The 10,183-nt window shown below is 38.0% G+C and overlaps 1 protein-coding gene across 1 annotated transcript in view; it reads right to left on the bottom strand.

Annotated features, from left to right (window-relative positions):
- Positions 1-10,183, bottom strand: part of TBC1D8B (TBC1 domain family member 8B) — a 32,166-nt gene that overhangs the window by 13,809 nt on the left and 8,174 nt on the right. Inside the window, exons 6-11 of the mRNA XM_035891944.1 lie at positions 8,647-8,814; positions 7,169-7,318; positions 4,077-4,227; positions 2,487-2,701; positions 1,924-2,041; positions 966-1,251 (exon numbers count right to left, since the gene is read on the bottom strand). Of these exons, the coding sequence (XP_035747837.1) occupies positions 966-1,251; positions 1,924-2,041; positions 2,487-2,701; positions 4,077-4,227; positions 7,169-7,318; positions 8,647-8,814 (1,088 nt within the window). The remainder of the gene's footprint in view (positions 1-965; positions 1,252-1,923; positions 2,042-2,486; positions 2,702-4,076; positions 4,228-7,168; positions 7,319-8,646; positions 8,815-10,183) is intronic.

The raw sequence follows: 10,183 nt of genomic DNA on the forward strand, positions 1-10,183 counted from the left end.
GGTGTCAAGTGGAAACAGCAGCTTGTTTGGCTCAAGTGAAAATTAAAATTTCACTGCACTCCTAGATTTTAAATTTTAATGTATTTGAACTGGGTGAATGTGCTCTTACTGTTAGGTTTTTTAAGTGGTAAATATTTAAATGAGTACAGATAGGTTTTACAATAAATACCAGGCTGCATGGTCTCTTACAATGAAAATTACATTCTCCTCATTAATTCTGTAGCTCCTACCCTATTCAAACACACAACATTTAGAAGTCTCACTAAAAGGAAATTCTTATTATCAGTTCTTAACAGTCATAACTTGGTGACTCCTCTAGCACAGTAATTTTGCTGTCTTAATACTCCATGATACACAATCACAGCAGCAACAACAGAATTGAGGTAGGTAGCAAAGCAAAAACGGTGCAAGTTTTGCTTGCAATACGTAAGTTTAAAATGCACTTTATGTTGCATATTTGAATTTATTCTTCAAATGTTAATATAGAACAAACATCTGGTCATGATTGTCCTCATCACTTTTTTTTGGTCTTATTTCTATTTCAAGCCATTAGCAGAGGAGCCAGTAGCCTATATGACAAGAACCGACCTGTAGAATACGTTGTCAGGAAGTTGATGCCCGAACTGTTTGGAACAGTCTTAGTGTGCTCTAGATTACCTCATCATTAAGGAAAGCCAGCTTCTATAAGCGATATATATTCCAGGAAAACCTCCGTTACTTTCACTTTAAAACCACAAAATGGCAATGGTTTTAGAAGAACTTCAATGGAGGATGGGATTTTCAGAGAATCCAGGCACACTTTCCAGCCACCCCTTCCAGAATTTCGGCCTGAGATGAACACTTAATTCCTCTGAAGCCTTTGGAAGTCTTGGCCAGATGTCTTTTCAGCTGCCCCAGTATGACTTATCTAATTGCAATTATAGCAGCTGCTACGCAGCTCGTAAGAATAACAGTTACACTTATACCTGTTGAGAACAGTGACTGCTTCAGCATCATCCTTGCAAGTCAGCAATTTCTCCATGTTGTATTCCAGCACTGCGAGGCCCAGCTGCAAGATTGCCTTTATTCCATCATAGAAGAAACAGTCCACCACATTGACTGCACTTTCAATAGGCAGCACACTGATAAAAAGGGTAAGGAACCAGGAGAGAGAGACCGAGGAGAAAAAAGTCATGTCCGTCATGTGGTCTGTCAACTGAGGCAGATGAACCCTGATGAGCTCCTCAAATACTGCCTGATCTACCAAGGCACCTGCAGAAAAAGGATAACAAAACCACCACCCAAATCTTAATACTTTTCTCAGAGCACCGGCCAGAAATCAAGCCCCTCTCCTAATGGAACTTTGTCATAAAAGCAAACACAAGCCTAGCTGCATGGAACCACTGGCTCTGTTCCCTATGCTGGAAGCCGTGCACGGGTCCAGAGTCTTGCTGCGTGCTGTAAAGTCTGTTAGCACTTTTGTGGGTACGTGGCTACTTCCAATGATTCTCCTGACAGCCGATACACGCTCTCTGCAATTAGAGAGAAACTCCACATCCAATTTTCTTCTAGCATATACGCGTACTTGCGTATGAGATCAAGGAGTAAGTCTAGACTCTTTCCTTTATTTAAGCTGACTGAGTTTCAAATAAATAGTATGAATTGCAGTTATAATTCCAAAAGAACAGTATAATAGTCTAATTGACTACCTCCTGAGTAGTTATGCCTGGAGTAATGACAATATCCAAAAATCATATCCTCTCCTGCTTAAGGAGGAGTCTTGGGATGTTCTCTGTAATTTCCTTTTTTTTTCCTCACAATACTGAACCAAATGCAACAGTTTCTCTCCACTGTTCAGCCTTCAGCTCATTCCTTACATTTGTTCTTAATGAATGATCATTTACATTCAATTCTAGATAAGATAAAAAGACAGATGGATGTTACCAATGATTCGACGATTGAAATAGTCGGGTAGCATCCTTTCACACACAGCAACCAAAAGCCAGAATGCTTCCTCCTCTTTAGCATACAGCAGAAGTACTGATGTCAAAATATTCATTGCCTGTAACATTCAAACAGGAAAGGAAGCATTTACAAGGAAAGATGATGAAAACACAACTGCACAACTGTCGTCAGTTGCTAAAATTTGTATTTCTGAAAGCACGTTTTTTGAGTGCTAGGGTAACATACAGCCATATCTAGTATAAGACTTTTACCTCTATATTATTAAATACAGAGCACAGTATTTAAACTACACAAAAATATTTGTAAGTGCTAAAAGTCTACTAAGAATGCAAAGGCATATATGAAGTGGGCATTACAGCATTTATCAACAAATTCAAGTACAATGTAAAAACTCATGTTACATAGTGGGATGATATGAGCAAAGTGAGTGAACCACTGAGCAAGAAACCATTACATGTGATTGAATTTATGAGGTGCCACTTTACTGCCATCGTGAGCTAATATTTAGACAGCCAACACTAAGAGTCTCAAAACTGCTGTACCTGACAATATCCAATTTGAGGATTCCTGTATGCATAAGCTGTAAGAACTCTCCTGAGTGCAGAAATTCCTGTGTCACTTTGAAAAGCAGGATGTTCAGGTAAGGAGCGACGTAAATCTCGTTCAATTTCATCAGTAGCTAAAGTGCACGTTCCTAAGGACTTTTCCACCAACTCAGTATAATAACCAGGGTTGGATGCCATATCATTTACAGCACCTGCCGATACATTGTATTGCACAGTATTAGAGGACAACAGTAAAGTATCTACATGATTGTCTGCAATTTGTATAAAAATTTTTGGTGACTACTGAGGTACCTCACAAATCTCCAGATGTTACTGCAGTAATTTATCAGAGTAATTCTACTGAAATCAATGGAATCACTCTGAAATGGAAACAGAAAAGCAAAATAAAATAAAGCCTGGAAGAAATCTAAGTCACTTTCCATTACAAAGTTGATTTTGACTTACTTTTTTGTTTCATTGGAGGGAGAGGGGAAAAAAAAAGCTTCCTTTAATCTACAGTTTTGCCCAAGTTTTCTGGCAAACACAATACCTTTCCATTTGTAGAGCTGGGAACAGACTAGAATAAACTAGGCAAAGGACTGCCATTTACCTAATTAATTCCATAACTTTTATGTCAACACCTTCCAAGACAAAGATACCAGCCTGGTAACAGAAGCATAAATGCCCATGTAAACGCTCAAAGAACACTGGCAAAGACAAATCCATGTTCACATGTCCTCAAAAGGAACTGGCTGAATGAAGAGCACAAAACACATTTGTTATGATAAACAGATCCTCTGGAACAGCAGAAAGCTCTGCCCAAGGGAACACAGCGAGTACAGCCATAAGAGATAAGGTCCTGGGTGGTTCCTCAAAATCTGCAGCCCCTTTTCTGAATCTGACACAGGCTTCCTGCATGACCCTGATCAAGTCAGTGGCTGCTGTTTTTCTAAGTGTTTCAGTGAAATGGGAATAGAAAGCGCACAGAGGTGCTGTAAAGCAGTGTCTTAATTCCCTGGGCCTCCATTTCCTCAAGTTAAGTGTTCTGACCCAGGTGTGTTCTACAGAAGAAAGCCACAAAAGCACATTCGGAGCTTTGGCAAGAGATCCCATATGTGTAAGAAAGTCCACAATTGCTGTACATCTTGCTCGTTAAACCAAGCAACAGCACATAGCAAAGAGCTGCCAATAACTGTGGCCAAATTTTCTGCCAGAAAAACATTTTTTGTGTGTGTGGCTGATAATGCTATCCTCTCAGAAAGCTTAAATCAAAACAATTGAAACAGTCCCACTAACATGCTTTTCTTTTTAGCAAGTAAAGAGGCTTTGCTGAAACTGACTGTCCCCTGGAACAGCACGTATTCTTATCATTATTTTTCAGTTGAGTTTTTTGTAAAAGAAGGAGATGCAGGTTTGGTTTGAATCAATGTAAAACAAAAAAAATAGACAAAGGCATTTTGAAGTGTCTTCAGAAAGATTTGGATAAGTTGGTAAGTGCGTTTTTTTCAAGACTAGGTTCAGTCCGTAACTAGAACATCCATACATTAAAGTCCACAAAATTAATCAATTATACTTGCTATGCAATACCTGAGAAGAGTAGCCAGAGCTCTCCTCTTAATGCCTCCGGGATCCCTCTTACAACTAGGTCTCGAGTCTTCTTTGTTCGAAACATACTGACACCATGTCCACGTTCGACAAAGAGGATGTTCCAGGACTGTTCTTTCATTTTTTCTTTCAACTATGAAAAGCAGAAGACAACAAGCATTAAGTATACTGGAAGATCTTCCTCATGTTTCAGAGAACAGAACCAAAATTTGCCCTCAGTTATATTTATATATAAACTGGCAGCATCGGCACCCATATTGATACATTAAATGAATGCTGATGCAAATCAGAGCAAAATCTAACCTGTACATAGTGTAAGTTTGGCACGTAATGCAATCTCCTACATGACCTACTATTCTTTAAAGTACATTATTACAAGAATGTCTGTACCAGATCAGACAAAAGTTAAATCTAATCCAGTATCCCATCTGACAGAAACCAGCAGCAAGTGCCACAGGACAGTAAGGTCAAGCAAACATCTCCAAAACCCTCTTCCATCCTCCAGCAAATAGAAGCACTGGCACCTCCTCAGCAGAGGCAATCTCCTGGATTTAACAACACACAACAGATTTTTCCCTGAAAATTGCCTTCTGAACCCAGACAAACCTGCCACCTTCTAACTTCACTTGAACCCCCCTTGTTGCTGTATTAAGACAGCAAACAATCACTCCCTTTCACCTTTTTCAAGACATTCCTAAATTAAACTTTTTCCTTACTTCCCACTTGAGAATGATTCCAACCTGTAAACAGCAATAACTGCATGCAAGCTGGATTTTAATTTTAAATGAAGTCCTCACCATCTGTCATGCTTTATTGTTCACTATTCTACTAAACATTTTTTTTTTTAATCAACAGGTAGACAGCCCTATTTGTTACCTCTAGATTGAACCGTTTGCAACTTTGACACCACATCAGCAAAATCTACTTTATTATTAAAGGACCATGAAGTACTAGGGACTTAAAGGGAGTGAATGAACAGTGGTAAAGCAATAAGAGAGCTAACCAGTGCAAGGTGCAACTGTGCAGACAAATTCTGCCATCATAGTTCTCCTGAGGTTTTCAAAAAACGCATTGCCAGCATAATGCATAAGAAAATTCAACATTTGATATCATTCCTATAGCAAAAAAAATAGAGGTGCTTTAAAACTTCCTCCTGTAAGATTCTTTTTCATTATTTCCATGTTTTATATATATATAAAAACATATACATATGTTTGTATGATACGTACATACACACAAATAAATCTGCTTGTTGTAACTTGGGCCAATTTTAAAATATCCCATTTTTTGTTGCTGCTTTGTGATAAACAGAGTGATATTTTCTCGGTAAAAGGCAAATCAATAGAAGAAGGAAAAAAGATGAAACAGAATGAAAGCAGTAGAAAAGACAACGAGGAAAAGCAGAGAAGGTTCAGACTGATTATGTGTGGTGGTGGGTTTCTCTGTGCTAATTTGAGAGCTCTAACAAACGAACTATGAGAAAACGGATTTGGCCATGACGGCACAATGAAATCAAGCAAGTGATTATTTGTGAAGTCAAGTCACCGTCACAGATACCTGCTTAATTATTCAGATAAATTAACATACTTTCAACACATCTATGAACTGTTCTTTGTTAACAGCAATAAAAATGTACTAACTCTGTTACAGATGAATTAGTATCCCATAGGAATTCAACAGGAAAAACAGGTTGCTTCCTTTTTTTGATTCATCATGCTTTGTTGCATTGTATTAGTTGACAGATTTGGAACAGAATGGCTACAAACGGTGGAAAGCACACAGAGGGATGGCATGACATTGGTGTCATTATTCTCCCACAGCTTCTCAATCTTTCCTCAATTTACATGATCTCCAAATAGCACTAGGAGAGAATCAATAATCAGAGAAAAATGCAGGAGAATGAAGTCTAGTTGGATTACAGAGGGGAACTAACAGCTGAAAAGATTTATGCCCATATAGGTTTTACATTTAATCAAATATTTATCCATAAGATGGAAGATTTTTACAAACTAGCAATTTCTGTCACCATAGAAGATGACAGTGTATGCATCTGAACTTCAGTAGGACCAGCCATGTAAGTAAAACCTGCTTCACAGAATGAAAACTGGCAAGAATTCCCCATTCAGACTAAACTGAAGTCACAGGCATTTTACCTGCAGAGTATAAGGAAGCGGAGATAGTAGAAACAGTGAAACAGATCTTTCGTAAAGTACAAGATTACTAATAAACTATTGATAATGCAATTCAGTTTCTCTGAAGCAAAGCTTCAGGTGATCAGATGCTCCAGCTCATGTGAGGCTCCAGGGCTGAGACAGGGTGAACATTGCCACTACATTTTATGTGCGTGCAGCAGTAAGATTTAACATTGTTAAATCACATAAAGGTGCCAAAAGGAAAAGTAGATTTTGTCCACTTTTGTTCAACATACTATAAAAGGCACTTATACTAACATACTTAAAAATCTGAATTCCCTTTTTTCCTGCCCAAAGGGTGTTTATTTTCTGATATTTCTAATACAAAAATTCCATATATTAATTTACCCAGTTTTGCTGAAAGACTTAATTTTAAAATAAAACCTTTCTGTCTTCTTGCACACACTATGGAGAAGCAAAAATAGGACATCCTACTGCAGAAAAAATTAAAGAATAATTCTCCGGAGTGTAACTTTGTTAGACAGAAGTGCAGAAGAACGAAGCAAGGAAGAAATTAAGTCAGTTTCTTGATAACATTCTCCTTGCTCCCAAAGAGTTTGCAGTGACTTTGTATCTTGACAATTCAGATAGATATGAAACACGTTTGCTATCACAAAACAAACAGCCAACTCTTCCCTGAGGGGTGGAAGAGCAGGAGGAATTAGCTCCATGAAGATAAGGCATATCATTATTAAACAAGATGGGCAGAAAATGGAATGGAGCCATAAAGAAGCACCCTGTGGACTCCAAACACAGAAAATGCAGATGAAAGAAGACTGGCAAAGCCCCAGAGGAAATCAGCAGCCTTTCTGGAATACATTTTGAATACACTTCAGTCCTTTACAATTAGATTCCAAAACCTGATGGCCATTTTATCCATACCATTTTAGAGTCTAGATTCTCAGCATCCTGAGGATGGTAGACAGTCATCAGGGCTTCTGTACTGACAGTTTTGCTGTTATCTCTCTGGCCCATCTTTGATGATCCTGCATCAAAATCCTTTGGACTGTCGGAGGCAGAACTAGCTGCAACCTTGAAAAAAAAAAAAATTAACAGTGGTGGTTAGAAATGCCAAACAATCCTTCAAGAAGCAGCACTGATAGCAGAAACCTATTTTGCTTCTAGAGCATCATTGTTTATGAGATTAAGTTACAGGTGCCAGACTTCCAAAATAAATGAAAAACAGCAATCCCTGCTCTGCACAGCTGGGTTTTTAGGAGGCTTCACTTGAAAAAAATCCCTCTCTACAGTCAAAAACTTAATTATGAAAGGACAAAAACTTAATTATTAAATGACAAATATTCACAATGAGAACTGTAATAGATAGGAAGGCCTGACCATCCATCACCACTGAAGTCAAAAGAAAAACATTAATTTAAAGGAGCCATGTACTGAACTACACAGAAATACTGAGAGCATTTAAAAACCTGCATTAGAGCTTGGATTGTTTTTCAGTGGTGGAAAACAAAGTAAAAGAACCCAAACCAGAATGCATTCACAGTAGCACCACTGTTTAACACATTCTCTTTCATATCGGCACAAGAGTTATTTATTTTTCCACACCTTAGAACCAGAGACACGTGACTTAGCATGGTATGTCAACATAATGCAGATACAACCTGAAATACGGTAATCTAGAAGGGAATGCCCCTGAGCAGCAGACCTTACCTCTCAGGTCTCTCAGGGCTGTGCTGTACCCTTATTAGCTGAGCATTTCTGCTGATATCAAACTATCTTGCTTTTATTACTCATTTCTGCCTTTTAACCCTTAATCAAAATATCAAGATAGAGATTTTGCTGATATGCTATTTTCTACCAAAAGGCATTTACTTATACATTTCTCCACTGTTAACAACTGTCATTTTAGAGGCTAGTCCAGCTGATTCTATTTAATTTTTTTTCAGTGGAAAATCTTCAGGGAAGAGATACAGCAACTATAGTAAGTAATGCTTGTTAGGGATGTTTTATCATTGCTTTCTTATTTCTCATGCATGAAACTACACATGCAGATTTCTTCACATCTGGAAACAACCTTACAATCATTCCATCAACTTCCTGAGTCAAATAGTCACCTGGCAAAAAAGGACACAGCTACACTAATTTTATATCACAGTGGTAGACTTTTGCTTTAATGTAAAGGGTCTGAAAGTGAGAGATTGGAACATGATTTTTTAGAGAAAAAAGAAATTTAAACAACCTGAAATCTAGAGGTACGGCAGACATTGTTACCCACCTTGTGTCTAGATTCAGGCTTAAATACACAGCAAAATACTGACAATGATATGTGAACTCTTAGTAAAACTACACAACCTTATTCCTAGGAGCAGATACTAAGAAATCAGAATTAGCAGAGCAGTTACCTCTGTATTTACGATGTGTTGTGGACTTGAAGTTGCATTGCATTTCATTCTGAGCTTTGCCACAAGCTGTTCAAAATCTCTAACCTCCGTGAAGCGAAAAGCTGTTTTTCCTTTGGTACTAATGCTGACTCCTCTGTTGGCTGGATCTGCCTTATCCACCCCTGTGACCTACAAGGATACAGAAATTAAGCAAGACATTTTACCAGTTTACTTCTAAAAGAGAAAACCTGTTAAAAATAAATGTGTACGTGAAACAGTAGCAGGAAGCACCACAGAAGCAGAATTAGTGACACAAGTAACAAACTCACTGCTTTCAAAGCTCAGTGACCTGGAGCTATTTTAGCACAAGGTAATAAGTATTATATGATAGGTTTTCAAGAGAGTACCAAAAATCTTTGAAAAGGTTTTCCCAGCTGTGAGTGCTGAGCCTATTTGAAACTCTTGCCTCGTTCTACCTGCTGAAGCTGTTACATTTTTTTTCTTACCATCAGAAAGCAGACAAAACATGGCTTTTGCAAGTAATCAAATGAAACAAGTTTCACAAGAATGAATTTCCACTGAGAATACCCTTTCAAAGACAGCTGTCAGAATACATGACAGCTGGAGCTGGTTTTAATTGCCATGATGGAACGGTTACAGATCAGAGCAGTTAATTCACTTTAGTAATGCAAGTACAAGTGAGACAATCACAACTGCCATCGCTGATGCTTTTACATTGTTATAGGTAAAGAATGAAAGTAAAGTACTGAAATAAATTAAGTCTGCAGCACTGTAGAACAAATAGCAAGGGCCTGACAATCCAGAAGAATAAATTTAGAGTCAGCTCCTTTAACACAGCCTCTTATTTGTTTTTTTTCCACAGCTTAAGGAAGTCTCTGTTGTTTGCAGGACTATTTATAGATGATCAAATAAATTTGCTTTATCTGGGTGGGGAACACCAAGGGTATCGCTGAAACTAGCTCAGCTCACCCCCCTAGGCCAGGTGTCTTATGTCAGGCAGTACATACACAGAGTATGTAGAGCAATTACAGAACCTGGTTAATTTTTAGGCTATGCTAAAGTATGTCTGGGTGCTGATGAAAAGCTTTTTAACACTGGAAGACTGAAATGTGGAAATATGGCAATGTCCCAGATCACATGAAGTCAAGAGAGGGATGGAGAAGGGTTTTTTTCCCAGAAGTTACTCCGCAGTCTAGCTATAGTACTCTGTAGAAATACGAATGCTGTGCCCTTTACAAAATGATCCTTATTCAGTCTGTTGAGACTATCAGCTGTAATGGCATTGATACTTGTTCACCAACTGTCACTGAATTTTACTACAGACTTCTGAACAAACAGCACTGCTCAACTGCTGCAAAAAGAATTGCACTACTGAGCTATATAAGAAACATGGCAGAGCAATTACTAATCTTCAAGATCCTCTACCCTCTCCAATTCTTTACTTTTTATCTTAAGAATCTCTCATTAACTGAACTTCCAGAATTAAGCATAAGCTTTTTCATTTAAAAAAACCCAAAGTATTAAAAAAATTGGGATT

Source organism: Egretta garzetta, unplaced genomic scaffold (assembly GCF_000687185.1).
Source record: "Egretta garzetta isolate BGI_Z169 unplaced genomic scaffold, ASM68718v1 scaffold53, whole genome shotgun sequence".
NCBI lineage: Eukaryota > Metazoa > Chordata > Aves > Pelecaniformes > Ardeidae > Egretta > Egretta garzetta.